The sequence below is a fragment of the Schistocerca gregaria genome, chromosome 1 (genome assembly GCF_023897955.1).
Source record: "Schistocerca gregaria isolate iqSchGreg1 chromosome 1, iqSchGreg1.2, whole genome shotgun sequence".
NCBI lineage: Eukaryota > Metazoa > Arthropoda > Insecta > Orthoptera > Acrididae > Schistocerca > Schistocerca gregaria.
In genome coordinates, this window is record NC_064920.1 from 383,242,660 (window position 1) to 383,263,400 (window position 20,741).

Consider the following 20,741-nt stretch of genomic DNA (forward strand, 5'->3'; position numbering starts at 1 on the left):
CAGCACTACAGCACTTTCCCCAACCCCTACCACTGTATGCCTCCCCCTCCTTACCCACACCTCTTTCGTACCCGTACTACACACCACAGCCAAGATCGCTACTCATCTGTTGGGCCACTGTGCCTAGAGACGTGAGTGCATGTGTGCAACTTTGTGTGCGTGTGTGTGTGTGTGTGTGTGTGTGTGTGTGTGTGTGTGTGTGTGTGTGTGGCTGACAAATGACTTACTGAGTTTGAAAGCTAAATAATATATAACTGTCTGGAAATGTGCCTGTCTGCTGTTCAGCACCTCCTCTATAAATTCATACTGTTGTAATTCCATGCCAGATTTTCCATTCTTTCAAATCACACTTAACACTTTTAAAAAATGCTTATTGTATAAACTGTGCAATAAAAAGGAGTCTGTGTGAATATGGAATTTTAAGGATCTGTTTACTACACTAGACCATCTTGCATATAGTGATTTTATCTACTGTCATAACTTTAGTTTTTTGAGTGAGAAGGACAGACACATTACAGAAGAAATTCCCAGGTAGGAAAGAACAGTTATATGTCTATTAAGTCCAGTTAACAGAATACAATAACATGATTTGTACAGATGTGAGATGTGCTACTTGGTTCAGTCTGACAATGGTGAGAATAGTGTGCTTGGGAATGACAAAGTCTGAAACCCTTGGAGCCATCGGCATCAGTAAACCAAAGTCTGTGAAGTCGTCAGCAATAGGGAGTATAGTGTGGCTGAGGATGGATATAGTCCATGGTGGCCATACAATGGGTGAGTGTAGGGTACTAGAGGATGGATGTAGCCGTGAAGACCGTAGGCATCAGTGAGGATAGGGTGCTTGAGTATGGATGTAGTCCATGAAGGCACTAGTAATCGGTGAGAGTAGGGTGCTTGAGGATGGACGAAATGGCAGCAATGCTTGGGTCTGTGGATGATGTTGGCATCACTGGGTATTGTGGCAGCTGCTGGGGATTTGATTGTGAGCGACCCAGCATGTGTCTGTTGGTGCATATTGTTTTCATGTAATCTCAGGAGCTTTCACACGATTTCCAGGGGAAGAGATATAAGTGGGCTGGAGTTGTGGCAGGGCAATAACAAGGGCCCACAGCACCCCTGCTCCCCTAAGAGAGAGATGGTGTAACCATGTTGAAGAAGACTTGACTTCAGAGGTGCCCCAGGGTTGGGAAGGCAGTCACTGGCATGGTTGCTGGTGATGGTGGAGGCCTGGACCCAGGTTTGGTTAGAGGCAGGAAGCTTGGTTGCGGCCATGACATGAGTCTGGCTCAGATAAGAACTGGGAAGACTGAACCCGGAAAAGAGTGACGTACAGTGTTCTCATCTGGGTATTTTGACCTGGCTGCTGGGGCAGTGATGAACGTGATATTTCATTGTTGTGGAAGATTATTTTGAGTATTGAAGGCAGCAATGGAGGCAGGGCCTGCTGTGACCTGGGTCTGCATTAAAATTTCCGAGACTGCACAACTGAAGGCTGAGGAAAGTCCAGCTGGGGGCCTGAGGAGGGCTTGAAGAGCCCTGCACAGAGCAAGAGGTCACTGTGGCTGCACCCAGTGCCATTGGTGGGATGAGTCACAGGCAGATGTAACCAGAGGCTGAAGGCTTGTGGAAGCCAGACCACAAGCATGTGGGTTCTGCAATGTGGAAAGGAGAAAAGTGTGCCATGAGATGCTGGAGACAGCAGCTGAAAGAGTGAGAGAAGGTACATGGTGCCATTTCTGGAATGCGGTGGGATGGTTGGAGACTACTATCACAGAACCATCATCCTCACTATCCGTACCACGAGGCCCGGAGAAGTATCCAGCACGAAGAGACCAGGATTGACGAATGTGCTATACTCAGGTGGTTCGTGACACACATTCGGAATGGAAGATCCGTGGGAGAGTGATGAAGGCACTATAGATATGAACAGGGTATCAGCAATAGCTCTGGAGGCAATGGAGCCAGAATTGCTGGAGTTGCAGGTACTGGAGACAGTGGCAGTGGTGTTAGTGGCACTCGTGCCAGTAGTGCTGCTGCTGGCATCACTGGTGCTGGTGACGGAAGGGCGGCTGGAAGTAGGCTGGTGGCAGATGCATTAGTGGTGGATGTGCTGGTGGCATATGGCTAAGGAGTCAGACTTGACAGGGAGCTAGGGAATGTGCTGCGGATGATGTGCTTTACTAAGTGTGTACCTGTGCATAGAAAAGTGAACACACAGGCATGATGAGGAACGAGTCCAGTGGCGTCAAGGGAGGTGCCTCAGAAAAGGGAGTTTAATGCAGGAGCATGAGAAGTATCATAATAGACAGTGAATTGGTACCTTAATTACCCGTGGAACAGTGTAACGAGGTCCTTACTGGGATTGAGGAACTAAAGAGCATTATAGGTAGGACGACCAGAGTAAGTGAGAAGCAAAGCTTGTTGCTGAGCATCATTGTGAATTGCAGAGGCACTGAAATACAGTTTCACCCATATGAAGGAGGCAGGCTGTGATTCCAAATCTTGTTGGATTCCCGAGGTAGCAGGGGCTATGCCATCAGTGCTGGGCTGAGGCCAACATCCGGATGCGTTTGCGTCCATCATAGCTCGGTGCCATTTTGTAAATGCTGGAAGTGAAGCAGGAGCTGCATCGGTATGTCTAAGAGTTGTAGTGCCATACTGAAAGGTGACAGCAGGCATTAAGAGCACATGTATACAGCAGAACTCAGCAAAACTCCTTATCAGTGCGTACAAATGGACGACTACTCTGGTCAAGAGCAAAATATTTGACGATTTGGACACCAGTCACTTGTTGGCCGTAATCCTGAAGCCAGTTATGCTCACTGCCATTTTAGTGTTCATGACTGAGAGGAAGGAATGTGCTACAGTTGAAGTGCCTAGTTTACAAGGAGTAGTTGTATGTTTATTAAGTTCAACAAACAGAATATAATAGCATGGTTTCTAGAGACATGAATTGTATTAACTGATTCAAATTCCAATGGTCAGAATACTGCAGCACAATTTCTAGAGATATGAGTTGCACTGCTTTATGTGGGCTGAGAGTCCTTGAGTGAGGTGGCAAGCATAGAGTGCTCAAGGATAGCGAAGTCCAAAATCTGGGAAACTATTGGTGATGCAGAGCCAAACTCTGTGAGGCTGTTAGCCGTGGTGAGCCAAATCCTGTGAATCTGTTGGTGATATTGAGCGTATGGTGCTCAAGGGTCTGTGAATGCTGCAGTGAGAGACTCCTCATTGGCTCGGTGATGAGAACTCCAAATGACGAGCCTCTAGATGTGGTTGATGTAAGCCAGAAGTGAAGACTGCTCAGCAAGGGAACTGGAATTGAGGAGCTGCTAGGCACGTCATGAGATAAGACTGCTGCAGAGCAGTTGGACAGAAATACTCTCCCAGCAGAGGGATGTCAGTGGAGGCCTATGACTCATGGATGCGATTAAGTGCAGAGCCATGACATCGTTTGCGGCAAAGCTTGCACATCTGACTGGGAGGTTGGTGCCACTGGGTACTATAGCAGCTGCTAGAAGTTCAATTGTAAACAACCCAACATATGTCTGTAGATGGAGATTGTGTTTGTGTGATCTCCAGAGAAAGAGTTATAAGCATGTAGGAATTGTGGCAGCCTGTGGTACATGAGCGTATGGTTAGTGGCTGTGGTGATAGCCAGGGCCCAAAGCAGTAACAGCAGACACTACATCTGTTTTTTTTTTTGTACATGTTCTGCAGCAAAGTGAATATGGTTTCGCTTCTCAACCAATTTGCTCAGATTTTGTGCCAGAATGATGAGTACTATTTTAGCAGGAAGGGTTAATGAATATATACAAGTGTCTATGCTGGCAACACACAGTAGCTTTCCACTCACCATGCCCTGCAACATAATAATATATGCCTGTGCCAACAATATGGGCTTTTAGGTATCCTTTTCTTACTTTTTTACCTTGCAAACATTTGTATTGTGAATCTCCATTTGCATAATCTCTTACTTGTTGATTGGTCTCTCTCCTACATCTGACTTCTTACATTTTCAGAAGTCTTCTTCTATTTTGTGTTTCATTATGAATTTCTTTCTCCTCTTCTTCTGCTGAGTCATCTTCAAACTCACTAATTGATTTTTCTGCATTATCCTTCCACAATTCCATTTATTGAATACGTTTCCTCTCTCTTTGGTGAAATCTCAGGAATCCAATGTTCCAAAAGTACGTACACACTCTTATTTTTCTGTGTCTAAATAGTCCAGTGATATATGGTAAGTAGACTTTTGTGGCCCTGGTGGTCTAGTGGGTAGAGCACTAGTCTTCACCCAGGGGGATTCCTAATTCAGTGCTAGATAGAGTTGGGAATTTTCCTCCTTCCTGTCCCTCCAAGATGGCCTTATGTCTTCTTGGCTTGCTATCAAATAAGTATGAGGGATCTTTCACAGAGGTAAAAGGCAGCCACCATGATGGGCCCACCATCCTTCCCCTCCTAGTGCCACGGCAAGTACAGTAACGTAGTCACAGACGTTAATTTTTATTTATTAAATAAACATTTTTCTTTTTTGCCTTTATTTCACAACTATTTCTACTTCTATTTATTGTTGCAGAAAGGAGTACCCATTTTATGTGGAAGTGCATACAAAAACATGGGTGTTCAGCCTCTGATGAATGCAGTTATTAATTTTCTTCCATCACCTGAGAAACGAAATACTCATTTAGCCAAAGCTTTCCAAGACAATTTATGTGCAAGAGTATTCAAAATCGTCCACAGTGATCAAAAAAAGGCATTAACCTTTGCTCGAATATATTCAGGAAAAATGTCCAAGGTATGTGGTGTAAAGATAAACCACTTTCAGTTATATAATTATAAACTTACATCTTCTGGCTTTCAAGTTTTCTGTATTGTTATCTCTAGTACCAATAATGAAAAACAGCTTCTTAGTCTAAGACTGGATTATGAATTTAAGGAAACAGTTTCATGAATAATTGCTGTTGCTTGGCAGAACTGCTTTTGCAATGAAACCTGAGTGAATTTCCTGTGCCATATCACTATAGTTGAGTCAGCAAAGTTGATCCTTGACAGTTGCAGTATGCTGGGCACGATAGCTTTGTATGCGTATCTCAACCAGATAAATGATACTATTCTGTAAATATTATAATAGCTTTGTTGTTGATCATGCTGTAAGCTCTTCTGCAGTAAACATTACATAAGATGAAAGAAACTCTCTCCCTCCCCCCCCCCCCCCCCCCACCTCTCTCTCTCTCTCTCTCTCTCTCTCTCTCTCTCTCTCTCTCTCTCTCACACACACACACACACACACACACACACACACACACACACACTCACACTCACACTCACTTTGGAGGGGTGGGGGTGGGGGGGGGGGGGAGGTAGCTGTAAACAGCACATGGTGTTGTGGGGGAATGGATTGGGTGGAGGAGACAGAACAGAGGCAGAAGGAGGAAGTGTGGGAGCAGGATGGTGAAGTTATGGGTGATGGGCAGAGGTGGAAGTTGGTGTGGGGCAATGGCTATTGGAAAATGAGGCCAGAGAGATTATGGTACCTAAGGACGTATTGCAAGGAAAACTCCCTTCTACATAATTCAAAGAGGGGAGGGGCCAGCAAGATGGCACTCGTTGTGAAGCAGCCATTGAACTGAGTGAAATGAAATGTGTTCTTCCACTGGGCGGTCAACTCTACTCTTGACCACGGTCTGGAAGTGACCATTCATTTGTGTGGGCAGCTGGTTAGTCCTGTCTCTGGTGGAATATCATAGGATAAGTCACTGACAGGAGCTTCAGTCCCATCAGACAGTTCACAATGCATCAAATGTGTCCAAGACAACAACGTACAAGCAAATGCACTTTCTAGAGCCACTGTTTCACTGAGGGTTAGTGAAGCTGACATTACCATCAATGAAGAAACTTAACCATTGAAATTTTGAGTTGTGAAAAACTGTACCTGGACTGGTGAACTGTGTTTAGTGTTGTTGCAAGTTGATGGCGGCATCATAACCCAAGATGCACTTCAGACCAAGGCTGGGGAAAGTTTATTTGAGATCAGCTGGGGATTGGTGTTCATGCCGCCATCCTTCACGTGATTCTGAAACCTACTAGCATGTCATGTGCACTCGTTTCTTTCACAAACAATACAAGTTGCAAATCAATATATTTGATTAGACAGTCCACAAGCTCATTATTTCCTGAATCAGTAAGACTGGTTTTAGGCACAGTTTTTGCATTTGAAGATGTTCACATGGCTCTGGTGGTCACATAACTACAGTCCTATTGAGTAATTGCAGGGAAATATTCGAGGAGGATAAAAATAGTGCCATAAAATTTTGGGAGGGCTGTTAGAGGTCAATTACTTGCTGCAATGATATTTGTGTCCAGAGTTATCTGACTGCTGTGTTAACACTCTGCTACTGTTTAATCATCTGCTTGATGTCACACAAAATGCAAATACAAGCAGTAACATTGCATCGTTTGATAGCAGGCAACAACGTACAAGTCTGTGCAATTGAAGTAATATATAAAATCCAATCCACAGCAGAGAATGGTAAACAGCATATGCACAGACAGTCAGAAGTGAGTCCAGTTGTGGAAAGCCAGCATGATATTAATCAGTAGATGATCTGTCCAGTAAGTCAATGGTAGCAGGTTGAAATGAAAACTGGACATTGAAGTACTGGTTCTGCAGGAGTTTATTTATCACCACTGGGGTCCTAGTGGACATGACCAGGAGAAAAAACATAGCCTATGAATGTCGCATGCTGTTGTAATGTTGCTCTCTGATGGGTTACTGCCCCTGCTACTTGCTGAAAAGAATACATTTGATGTAAATGATTTTAGTAAACTTTTTTCTTGCCATCTTTATTTAGTATCTAAAATAAGAGAATGGATTGGTGCCTGAATCTTAGTGCTGTACAGTGAATTTGTAATTGTGTAACAGTTTTTGCATTCAGAGGTATATAGGTCAGTTTTATCTGGTAGGTTTTAAATATGTAACTATATTCATACCTTATGCCATATCACTTACATTGATCAGCAGTCCTCCAGAATTTTCATGTGAGGCATTTCAGAACTGATAAATGTTAGTAAGCAGTTATATTGACAATTTTGGGATAAAAATCCATATCCATACTAATACTGTATTGTAAGTGCAAATATGTGTTTGCCTGTTACCTTTTCTTGACAAATCCACTGAACTGTTTTAGATGAAATTTGGTTTGGAAATAGGTTGATAACTGAAGAAGAGTATAGGCTACTTATGAAAGTGTGTACTACAAGACGTTTACTGACTGGAAGAATGTGATGTGAATTAGGTTACAAATATTTACTCTGTGACTTTCAAACTTTATCATATTTGTGCAAATGCTTTTATTGGTTTATATGTTTGATGCAATACAACTCAATGTTGTGGTTACAATGGTTACACAATCCTCAACATGTTTAATCCATACTTTCATATTAATATTATTAACTAGAAACTAACTGTCAGCTATGTATTCATGACTTAGTTGCTGAACCAATTCTGATGAAATTTGATATGAAGATTAAAAATATCCATTAGTGAATATAAACCATGTAAATTTGTTGCATAATGTACACATTGTATAATATGTAGCCACTTCCATAGTAAGGCGCATAGATGTGCGTTCCAACCCATACCCTTCTGCATGCATTGCTTAGTAGTGACACTGAGCATACTATGTCATCATGCATTTTGGAGGAGAGGGGAGGTCAACACGCCATGAGCTGTACTTAGCCAAACAGGTACACACATGAGGGCAGCTGACGTTATTTCTCATACAGTAGCTTACTCACTCACCATTACTCATCATAACAAAACAACTGACATGCAAGTGCAGCTATGGATAATATCTAGTTTTATATAATGTGTGATGGCAAAGATACAGCTAATCAGTGACACTGACCATTGACCTCCCAAACCTCAGATGCCACTGTTTTCTTCCCCCCCCCCCCCCCCCCCCCCCACACACACACACACAAGAGACCTTTGGCTACACAATTAAGCGCAGTAAGCACAGGGAGTGGTTTAAATATTTCTCCATCCTCCTGAAATGCATAAGAAACAATTTTAGTTGTTCTAGAGGTGAGTGAATTTCTGTTCACATTGATGACCACAATTGTTCTTGTCTCTTCAGAATCAAAAGATTTATAATATTCAGCAAAAACTGACGGAGAATACTGGGAAACTAATGGTTGTCTATGCAGATGAAACTACTGAAGTTAATGAAGTAACAAATGGAAATATTGCTGCTGTTTCAGGTCTGAAGGTGAGATTAAAGTTTTAATGGTGTTGGAATATGCTGTGTGACATGTTTAGGTCTTATTTATTTAGCTTAACAAGAATTTTTCTGTTTCTTCAGAATACAGTAACAGGAGATTTTCTGACATCATCATATGCCATTGCTGAAAGAGCTAGAAAGGCTCTGTCCTTAAGGAATAAAGCCACTGTGAATGAAAGCTTTGGAATAGACACCATTGTGCCGGACCCTGTCTTTTTTTGCTCAATAGAGCCTCCATCACAGGTACCTAACATTGATAGTATATTAGGAGCTGATATTTATTTGTTTGGAAAATAAGTTTTGCCTTTTGACTGTAGTAAGAAAATGTGGAAATATGATAGTTTAAAATATGATGGGAGAATTGTAGATTATTCATTACTTTTCATTATATCATCTTATTCTATTTACTCTCCTCGATCTTTCTCTGTTCTTCCTTTTTCTTTCTTCAGTGTCCATGTACAGGTTGCATCTGCTTGTCCTAGATTTTGCTCACTTGTTTGTTTTACTTTTAACTCCTTTCCTGTTCTGTGTTTCGCTGTCATAATTATACTCCTGGACGTTGCTCTGTACAGAGTGTCTCTTATCATTTGTGTTCTTGCAGGGTGTATATGCCCCGGGACAACTGGGAAATCTGGGAAAAATTGGGAAATTTTTTATCCGGGAGAAAACTGGGAAAATCCAGGAATTTTTCATGGTTTTAATTTTCAGTTAAATTTTTGTAATTTTGACTGGTAAAAACTGACACTCTAATAAACAACAATATTTTATCCCACTACTAAAAAATAATACTGGAGCAATAAAATGTAAATTATAAAAAAATATATAAAACTTTAGTTGCAAAAGAAATACGACCTTTACAACAACAAAGTACCATGCACACACAAGCATCTGCTGATAGCAAAATACGTCAAAGGCTTTAGGGCAAAGACTATGCTATACTTCGTAACAGCAAACTGCTTCTGATGAGCGTGACGTCACATCTGTTTACATTAGATTCATTTGAGCAGATACCAGTGGGCTTATGCGCGTGCACAGTTCAGTCGCATGTGAGCAGTACCTTCTCCCGCTTCTGGCGACTTGAACCCAGATGCTAACCGGAAAAAAATTTTCAGGAGCTATCAAGTGAATTAAAATACGTGCACATAGTTATGGAAGGCTGAAATATGTTGTGAGTTTCAGTTTCCTGATTTTATTTTATTTTCACGTTTTGGGCAATCAAGCAATAATCGCCTTCCAGAACAATGAAATTTCCAATTGTTTGCTGAATTTCCACATTTTCATCTTCTGGCATGTCTTGCATTTTGCCATAATAAAGAACCAAATGTGAGATAGTACAGTTCTGGTGCTTCAAGAAATTTACATCCCAAAAACCACACTGAAAAGCTTAATATGAGGTTTGGACCTACTTCATTGAGATTGTGGACATACAAATGTGCACTTCAAGCTGAATTATACATTTTAGTATGGTTTACGAAATTGCAAAGCTCGTGGAATATCCTCTGATGTTCTGTTTCTTTTATGACGTCATACGGGTTTCCTATGCCATCGTAGCTGCGTATGTGCAATAAGGCTTGTTTTATGGTTTTCTCTGGCAACAGCCAAAACAAAGCTATTTCTGACAGGTGTTGGGAAAATATGGCGAATGGTGATTTGAATAGCATTTCTTTCCAAGTAAATTTCCTTTTGTGCAAGATGAATTATGTTGCGTGTGAGAATGTGCAATGATTTTTTTAAAATTACAGATCATTTGTATCTCATTTGAAACTTAACACTCTGAGGACTAAGGAGCCCAGAAGACTAGACATTTATATTTTACTGGCACATTTGTGTGAAGTATTTTAAAGTGTAACACACGCAATAAAAGACCAATATTACACGTGAAAGCGTATCTTCTGTTGTAGCATATTAATATTCGAGATCAATGTTATATGTGAAAGCTTAGCTTTTCTTGTAGCCACACTATGTTTATTAATTTAAACCCTTAACTTTTCTCATTTGTGGGTCGATTGTTCTTAAGTGATGTTGCTAGCGGCTGACAACATCACGTTTCCTATCCTCTGAATATCTGCTGTCATGGCTGGTGAGATGACGTGACATGAGCTATGATTCGCTTACAAAAGGGCATCACAATCTGTATTTCAATGCTTTGGAAACTATCGTGCTGTGTTTGGTGAAATTCAAATTTATACTTTGGTAATTATGTAAATATACAGTGTACATGTTGCTGCACATCAGAGATCTTTCCAAGACCTTTTCTTTTTTGCTGGGTTTCGTTTTCTAAAGTGGCGGCTGGAAGGTCTACGCCGGTGTATAAAATGTTAACCATTCAAAGGATTGATAAGTTTTAGATTGCCGTGGGAGAGAATACTGTCTCTTCACATGGAAAAAAGTGTATTTTTTTAATCGGGAAATCCGGGAATTTTTTTTCCTTGTCCACATATACACTCTGTCTTGGCATCATTTGATTACTTTCTACTGTTTCTTTTTTGCTGGGTTTCGTTTTCTAAAGTGGCGGCTGGAAGGTCTACGCCGGTGTATAAAATGTTAACCATTCAAAGGATTGATAAGTTTTAGATTGCCGTGGGAGAGAATACTGTCTCTTCACATGGAAAAAAGTGTATTTTTTTAATCGGGAAATCCGGGAATTTTTTTTCCTTGTCCACATATACACTCTGTCTTGGCATCATTTGATTACTTTCTACTGTTTGTTTCATTGTTTTGGTTTCATATGATTCTTATTTTTGAATGAACCTCAAAATATGCTGTTTTTCTGTGTTTTCTCAATACTAATGTCTCTCAAAAGAACACAAATTTTATTTAAAGTCCACAATATGAATACTGGTGATTGGAAGTACATAGATGGCTGTAAAAGATCACCTGAAAGACTGTGTCATTTAACCAACTGCAGAGCTTTTGTTCATTGTAAATGACTGTGTATACTATTTTTGAATGGTTTACAAAGGAGTTTTGTGATATTCATCATAAAAAAGCACTTAGTTATGTCATTGCTTAGAGATAGAAAGTATACGATGGCTAATCAGTTCAGAAAGCAATTTGTCATAGTTCATGATTAGAAAGTATACAATGAATAATAAATTCAGAAAAACAATTTTAAAATTGATAAAAATAATTGGCTAATATTCAAGATGAGTGACTGTGAGAATACCAGACTCATTGAAGTCAGTACTTATGTCTTTCAATTTGGTGAAGCTACAGTGTCCAAATTTAAGCATAACTGAGAGATTCAAGCATATTTTTAAAGGGTTGCAAAACAAGAAACAGGCATTTGGCATGCCAAAGTGTTAAAAAACATTGCTATTTGGTTCTCAATGAGAAAACACTAATTTAAATAAGAGAGAAAGAAAGAACACTCATGGTTTGTATTGATGTGATATGTGCTCGGGAATGGTTCAAGAGTTATGTTGAGAATGCCATTCATGAGAAAAAGCTGTGTAAATATCTGAAAAAGATCTTAATTGTGGCTACTCGGTTGTTGTTCAGCTCCTGAGAGCAACCCACTAGTATCCTATAGAATTAAGATTTAGATATGTTACCGTGCAGATGGGCATTATCCTTACAACAGATTCTCTGCCCCCGAATTATCTCAGCCTCAACCTATGATAACATACTGTCCCCATACCCTCCACCCAACTGTTTCCATCCCTTATGTCCTGTCACTTCCTCCCCATTCTTGTCTAACATTGTTTGTTTGCTACCCCCTGCCAATGCACCCACCCATCTTTCCTTGCTCCTCTCCTTTTTTGGCTCTGTTTTCCCCACCTGCCTGCCGCACCACCTCATGACGCTGCATCTGTTGGCAGTCTAGTCCATGCAAACTCCGTCAGACAGTAGTCCTCTTACCCCCACCCTTACACTGCTATCCCTTCCCTTTCCTTGCCCCCTCCAGAATGCTTCTTCCATCCTGTATGATAGCTGCATTGTGGTCTGAGCTTCCAGAGTTGAAACGATCATGTGTGAGTGAGGTGTGTTTGCTTGTGTAAATGAATGGTGTATGTTTCTCTTTCTTTTTCTGATGAAGGGTGTAGCTGAAAGCTTATGTTGTGCTTAATTGTGCCTGTCTGGAACTTAATGTGTCATCTTTACACTATCTTTTTGCACATCATTGACCATTGAGAAATGGTAATGGGCATTGTCTTCCATGTAGAGGAGCTGCCAACTAACTGCACAGCTGAAATGTCACACAAGTGTTTGCAGTATTTCATCTTTGTACATGTGGGTGTTAAAATACACCTAACAACAAATGAAGACCCAGACAGGTGTGTGATGTGAATATTATTGCAACTTGAAGTAGAATTTGTCTATGAAGAGCACATTTCTTCATTCACTTATGCTCGAGTCAACTTTATTATTCTAACATCAAAATAAATGGACTAATTACTGCTCTGTGTTGAGTGAGACAAACCAAGCACTCTTAATCTCTGACGCGTGGTTTGCTGGGAAACTGCAACTCTTTTGTAAGCTACAACCTCTTCAGACAAATGTCTTGCAGACATTGTTGAATTTCTCATGTGTTTAAGATCAGTGATTGTTGCAGAAGAAGCCGACTAGCACAGTCACTGTGGTGTAATGGCTATGATACTACACTGTTGCATAGAGGGTCATGAGTTCAAAACTAATCTGAACTGTAAAATTTTAATTTCTATATTTGATTCTCGTACATTCTAGAAGTATTGACAAATGTCAAGTATTGTTGTACTTCAATGTTCTGTAACTGTGTATATACCGTATGTTTTCTGGCAACTGTGTGCCACCATATGAGACATCCTTCCAGGTTCTCTGGTGACTATGGCCAAGGTCCAAACAAGTGGCTGAAGGTATATGAGTGTTTAGCCAAATTTAACAAATGGGATGACACCATGTGTTTGGCTAACATATGTTTCTACTTGGAGGGCACTGCCAAGCAATCATATGAGAACAACGAGAAGAAGTACACAAGCTCGGAAGTATTACAGGTGGAAATGCGCAAGTACTCTCCTGGAAATGGAAAAAAGAACACATTGACACCGGTGTGTCAGACCCACCATACTTGCTCTGGACACTGCGAGAGGGCTGTACAAGCAATGATCACATGCACGGCACAGCGGACACACCAGGAACCGCGGTGTTGGCCGTCAAATGGCGCTAGCTGCGCAGCATTTGTGCACCGCCGCCGTCAGTGTCAGCCAGTTTGCCGTGGCATTGGAGCTCCATTGCAGTCTTTAACACTGGTAGCATGCCGCGACAGCGTGGACGTGAACTGTATGTGCAGTTGACGGACTTTGAGCGAGGGCGTATAGTGGGCATGCGGGAGGTCGGGTGGACGTACTGCTGAATTGCTCAACACGTGGGGCGTGAGGTCTCCACAGTACATCGATGTTGTTGCCAGTGGTCGGCGGAAGGTGCACGTGCCCGTCGACCTGGGACCGGACCGCAGCGACGCACGGATGCACGCCAAGACCGTAGGATCCTACGCAGTGCCGTAGGGGACCACACCGCCACTTCCCAGCAAATTAGGGACACTGTTGCTCCTGGGGTATCGGCGAGGACCATTCGCAACCGTCTCCATGAAGCTGGGCTACGTTCCCCCACACCGTTAGGCCGTCTTCCGCTCACGCCCCAACATCGTGCAGCCCGCCTCCAGTGGTGTCGCGACAGGCGTGAATGGAGGGACGAATGGAGACGTGTCGTCTTCAGTAATGAGAGTCGCTTCTGCCTTGGTGCCAATGATGGTCGTATGCGTGTTTGGCGCCGTGCAGGTGAGCGCCACAATCAGGACTGCATACGACTGAGGCACACAGGGCCAACACCTGGCATCATGGTGTGGGGAGCGATCTCCTACACTGGCCGTTCACCTCTGGTGATTGTCGAGGAGACACTGAATAGTGCACGGTACATCCAAACCGTCATCGAACCCATCGTCCTACCATTCCTAGACCGGCAAGGGAACTTGCTGTTCCAACAGGACATTGCACGTCCGCATGTATCCCGTGCCACCCAATGTGCTCTAGAAGGTGTAAGTCAACTACCCTGGCCAGCAAGATCTCCGGATCTGTCCCCCATTGAGCATGTTTGGGACTGGATGAAGCGTCGTCTCACGCGGTCTGCACGTCCAGCACGAACGCTGGTCCAACTGAGGCGCCAGGTGGAAATGGCATGGCAAGCCGTTCCACAGGACTACATCCAGCATCTCTACGATCGTCTCCATGGGAGAATAGCAGCCTGCATTGCTGCGAAAGGTGGATATACACTGTACTAGTGCCGACATTGTGCATGCTCTGTTGCCTGTGTCTATGTGCCTGTGGTTCTGTCAGTGTGATCATGTGATGTATCTGACCCCAGGAATGTGTCAATAAAGTTTCCACTTCCCGGGACAATGAATTCACGGTGTTCTTATTTCAATTTCCAGGAGTGTATTTCAGTGACACACGACGACAGAAGTGCAAGGCTGAAGATAAATTAAAGTGTAGGGCACAGTGTCCATGAGAAACTACAGCATCCTACATTCAAGACGTGTTGGAGCTGTGAAAAATAGTAGATCCTAGAATGAAGGAGGAAGACAAGGTTGTACATCTCATGAAGGGTGTTGCTAAGGACATGTATCAAACCCTACTCCTGAAGGAGGTTTCGACAACAGATGACTTCATAAAATGGTGACAGCATATTGAGACAATGCATCAAAAAAGAATTACATGCAAGAAGTTTGAATGGCTTCCAAACCTCTTATCAATGTCTGTGATGGAGGAAGGAACTGATTTCAAAAGTGTTCATCATCAGATAGTGAGAGAGGAAGTTCAGAAGGCACTTGGATTGCATGGCGAGCAAAAAACTGAGATGCTTCAAGAGGTCATAAGGGAGGAAGTGGAGCAGACATTGAACCCAATCTTTCATCCTACATTTCCCTTTAAAATGGTGAAAAAGTAGAGACCCAGGTGAAATTATGTTCCTACATCGCCGCATAAGAACCTGTTTGGACACCAAGGAAGACTGACGTCTGAAGGACCAAGGATAACCAACCAGTATGTTTCCACTGTGGACGACTGGGACATGTGGTGCACTATTGTTGAGAAAGGTGACAGATATTTGATGATGCCCACACCAGAAGACAGCAGATCGATCTTAGCTGACACCAACTCCAGGACGATGAAGATGAACAAGAAGATGTGGGTGCAGGACGATGTAGGTCACCACTGCCACAAGCTAGCCGCTGGTGAGGACACTCCCCAACACACCAATCAAAGTCTCCATCATTGTTTAGAAGTCCCAGTTGATCACATAGCCGCCGCAACCTGGAGAACTAAAGGGTATGACCCTCCGTGGAGGTGAGGCCACTGAAGAGAAAAATGCTACACAGTTGATCACTACAAAAATGATACGAAACTACGCGAGTATCCTCCTGGGTGGCTGACCAGCCCAAGCTCTTGTGGACTGTGTCGCATCATATTCAGTCATTTCAGAGTAGTAGCATTGCCAGTTGCAGAAAACTGTATTTGTCGACAACAAAACATCTCTGCTGAAGGTGGCTAAGGGGAAATATGTAAAACATACAGGGAGAGGTGTCATTTGTGTGGATATAAGTGACCATACACAGCCCTTAGAATTCATCATCTTACAAGAGTGTAGCCATGACGTCATTCTCGGATGGGACTGTTTGTGAAAGCTTCTCATGTGATTATAGATTGTGGTCACTCGAAGATTATGCTAGACAGGATGACATACTGTGGACAGGAAGATGCGCATCCGAGTGTGTGGAGACTATGTGTACTGGATGAAGTGATCATTCCTGCAGTCAGCACTAGAAAGATAACTGTCATGTGTCATGCAATGCATCAACCCATGGATCTTGTAGTGGAATGTAAGAGAAGCATACCACTGAAAAATAATTTGGTCACCCCCAACCTATGTCATCTTGTTTAAGAATTGTGGATAGTTAACTGTCGCTGAGAACCTCAGATCATTCTAAGATGGTTGTGCATAGCACACACTGAGCCATTAATTGCCAAACACCTGAGCATCATAGAAACCTCCCATGCCAAGTCTGTGGGCAAAATTTGCGCTACCACTACGAGACAAGATCTTCTAGCTTGACTATCACCAGATCTCACTAAGGAATGACAGAAGAAGCTACTTGCCATTCTTCAAGAGTTCTCTGAATGCTTCAATCCACAGGTGAAGAGCAAATTAGACAAATTGATGGTGAAGCACTGGATTAGCAGTGGAGACCATCCACCAATAAGCCAGAGAGCATACCATGTGACAGCAACCAAACATTGAATAATTTGTGACGAGGTAGAGAAAATGTTGAAGAATGTCATCATTCAGCCTTCACAGTTCCCGTGGTCATCACCAGTGGTTCTGGTCAAGAAGAAGGATGGCAGTTGGAACTTTTGTGTTGATTACAGGAAGCTTAATAAGATAACTAAAAAGGACATTTACCCCCTTCCACAAATTTATGATACACTAGATTGTCTGAAGGGGGCTAAGTTTTTCTCAACCATGGAAATGTACTTGGGATACTGGCAAATCGAAGTAGATGAGGCTGATTGTGAGGAAACTGCATTCGTCACCCCTGCGGGCCTGTATGAGTTTAAGGTAATGCTGTTTGGTTTGTGTAATGCACCAGCAACTTTTAAATGGATGAGGGATAATCTTCTGGGGCACCTGAAATGGATGGTGTGTCTTTTTTATTTAGATGACATTATAGTGTTGTCCGAGACATTTGATGAACACGTAAAAAGACTGAGGGCCATACTTAAGTGTCTCCAACCAGGCCGACTGAAACTTAATCCAAGAAAGTGTCTTTTTGGAGCAAAAGAAATCAAAATACTTGGACACCTTGTGTCAAATGAAGGTGTGCGGTCAGAACCAGAAAAGGTGAGATCTATAATGGAATTTCCTATTCCTAAAAGTATTAGAAATGTGAGAAGCTTCCTCGGATTATGTTCTTATTACTGTCATTTTGTCAAAGACTTTTATATCAAAGCCAGACCTCTCCAAGAGTTGTTAAAAGCTGGTGCTAAATTTACCTGGGGTAGTGCTCAAGAAGATTCTTTTGATGTGCTGCGAAAAGCTCTGACGACTAACCCTGTTCTTGGTCTGTATGATGAGAGAGCACCTGCAGAACTTGCTGTGATCTGGGCCATGTGCAGCTGTTGACAGTATCTCTATGGGAGGCCATTTACAGTTGTTACAGACCATCATTCATTTTGTTGGTTGACAGGTCTTACAGATCCAAAAGGATGACTTGCCAGGTGGGCACTACGTCTTCAAGAGTATGACATTACCATAATGTACAAAAATGGAAGAAAACACCAAGATGCTGACTGTCACTAAAGAAACGCTGTGCGAGACCATCAAGACTTTGATGAAGATAGAGACTGTCTCACTGCACTCCAGGATCTCTCTGCTGAGCAGAAGAAGGATGCCAGGATATCTCAAATTATGCTTGCAGAGGATGTGGAAGGACAATTTGAGGTAGTTAATGGATTACTTTGCAAGAAAAACTTTGACCATTTGGAAAGAGGGGCTACCAGTGATTCCTAAACTCACGTGCTTAGATGTTCAACAGAAATTCGATGACACACCTGAGGCTGAACTTTTAGGATTTATTGAGACATATGATAGGATCTGTAAGAGATTTTTCTGGCCAGGTTTATTTAGGAGTGTCCATCGCTATCTGTCGCACTGTCGAGAGCGACAGAGGATAAAGGCAGTTCCTCAGAAACCACCTGGGTGACTCATACCAATTCCAGCAGCCAAAACATCTTTCCAGCGTGTTGGGATTGACCTCCTCAGATGATTTCGAATGTCTGCTAGTGGTAATAGATGGATTATTGTTTACACTGATTATCTGACATGCTATGCCATTACAAAAGCTGTGAAAACAGCTGAAGCATTAGAGTTAGCAAAATTCATCATGAAAGACATTGTATTAAAAACACTGTGCCCCAAGGTCGTTAATTACAGATCGAGGGAAAGTTTTTCAATCAAATCTTGTGACAGAGATAAACCATTGGTGCAACATTACTCATCACATGGCAACTGCCTACCATCCACAAACTAACGGGCTTACTGAACACCTTAATAAGACCTTGGCTGATGTGCTATCAATGTTCGTTAATGTTGAGCAGAGCAACTGGGATGAGGTGTTACCTTTCATGACATTTGCCTACAACACTGCCAAACAAGACACCACAGCATTTCCCCCTTTTTTCCTGGTGCATAGGTGTGAGGCGGCTACAAGAATGGACACTGTGTTTCTGTTACATCCTCATGATGTGGATGATGACTACATTGGCCAGTTGTTAACCAGAGGTGAGGAAGCTGGGCAATTAGCTTGACTCCGCACACTGCAGGGTCAAGAAAACGATCACCGAAAGTATGATGCGAGCCACCGCCTTGTTGTCTACTAGTCTGGTGACTTCGTTTGGATCTTCACTCCTGTTTGGAAGGTTGGTCTCTCTGAGAAGCTTCTTAGGCGCTACTTTGGATCTTATAAGGTTGTAAAACAATTGTTTGATGGTACTTATGAAGTTGAAGATTTCGACCCTGACACAAGATGACGAAAGATCAGAGATATGGTCCACGACCTTCAAATGAAGCCCTATAAGGATCTTGCAACCCAGGGTAAATTCGAAACTCTAGTGACATGCAACATTCAGAAAGGTGATGAAGAGCATAGCGGCAAAGGAAGTTCTAAGAAGATCACCGCCAGGGCGAACATCAGTCATAGGGAATTGGAGTATGCAGGACCAATGACTTGATCCTGGACTAGGAGGACATAACACTGAGATGCTGTTCTCTTAAGGAGGGAGCAATGTCGCAGAAGAAGCTGAGTTGCACAGCCACTGTGGTGTAGTGGTTATGATACTCAACTGTTGCATGGAGGATTGTGAGTTCAAAACTCACCTAAACTGTATTTGGTTCAAGTACATTCTAGAAGTATCCACAAATGTGAAGAATCATTGTACTGGATGTTCTGTAACTGTATATATACTGTAAGTGTTCTGGCCGGAGTCAGTTCACTCCGCGCTCTTGTATGCGCAAGTGCTGAATAAACCTTCGTTAAGTGAAATTAGTATTTGTCATTCATCTAATTACACCTTCTTCTATGTGACAATATTAATCGTGATCTTAGCCAATATTATACTGACATGTGACTATCTGTGTCTTGGAACTATAGCCAAAGCTTTGAAATGGTGCTGTGACTGCGGCCTGTATGTGATCTAATTTAAGATGCCTTTGGATTCTACTTAGAAAAACATAGTGAAAATGCTATTTTTATGTCATCGTATTATAAACCTCTCCAAGAGACTACACTTACTTTATTACAAAAGAGCAAACATGATTGAGGTATGAGCAGTCTAATGCAGATATCAATTTCTGCTTTCTGAGTATATCTTGACAGTAGCTTAACCTTTTCCCTCTCTGGTTGTTTTTGTTTAACTTTTTGTCATTTTAGTATTACTTTGAATTGTAGTTACTGTACTGGAAGATAATATCCTTGATAGTGAATGACTCTGCATGATACATTTGGCTACCTGAAATGTTCTCATATTTCCGAGTCAGAATTCACACTCAACGAGGAAATATACAACTAAAAGAATACAGTCAAACTATGACTTCCACCAACACTATGCACTTTTGCACTATAGAGTGGATCCATAAAGATGTTATAAACTCTCAGGAATGCTGGAGACAGGTAAATATTTCAATTTGAGGTAAAGGACCTTGGTCCAGAAACGGCAGTCGAAAGTTATAAGGAAAAATTGTTCTAATGCCTTGATAGTGAACCTCTTCTACTGCTAGCTTTTTGCTTTCCTTATTTTTGGAGGAGGTAATATGGACTAAAACAAGGAAAAGTATCCATTAAATGTGAGCTCTTAAGTGTGTACCTTAAGAACTATGAACCTCGTTTAGTAGAAGAGATGTGTTTCACAGTAGCAAAGATGAACAAGTGTTCATAGCTCTTAAGGTATGCACTTTAGAGCCCATATTTCCTGGATGTTTTGTTGTTATTTTGATTCATAGTACTGCCTCTTAAAATATGGGAAGCAAAGAGCTTGCAGTAGAAGAGGTCCCCTGTCAGAACAATTTTGGCTTATAACTTTTGATGCAGTTGTTTCCAGACCAGAGTCTCTTACTTCAGTTTGATACATTTCTCCTCCTCCAGCATCCTTGAAAGTTTGTAACATAATCACAGAATCACCCTGTATAAGCCTAGAAGCCTCTGGGCTTCTACTGCTGTTTACCACAACTGTGCCAGACATATAAAGTATAATCTGCAGGACATTGTTTGCATTAAATCTACGATATAATACTTTGACGAGCAACTGTGTTTGGTGGTAGTTCTCCAATTACTCCTGCCAACAAAGGCTGTCAGGTCTCAATACTTAATAGTCCTGCAGTGCAACAGTTGGCAATGCCATTTTATTTTATGTATACAGTAAATCAGTACAAGGC

The 20,741-nt window shown here is 42.0% G+C and overlaps 1 protein-coding gene across 2 annotated transcripts in view; it reads left to right on the plus strand.

The window, feature by feature from the left end:
* Positions 1-20,741, plus strand: part of LOC126348303 (ribosome-releasing factor 2, mitochondrial) — a 193,845-nt gene that overhangs the window by 110,635 nt on the left and 62,469 nt on the right. For both annotated transcript variants that reach the window (XM_050002344.1, XM_050002343.1), the window contains 3 exons: positions 4,577-4,795; positions 8,139-8,270; positions 8,364-8,525. In XM_050002344.1, coding sequence (XP_049858301.1) covers positions 4,577-4,795; positions 8,139-8,270; positions 8,364-8,525 — 513 coding nt within the window. The remainder of the gene's footprint in view (positions 1-4,576; positions 4,796-8,138; positions 8,271-8,363; positions 8,526-20,741) is intronic.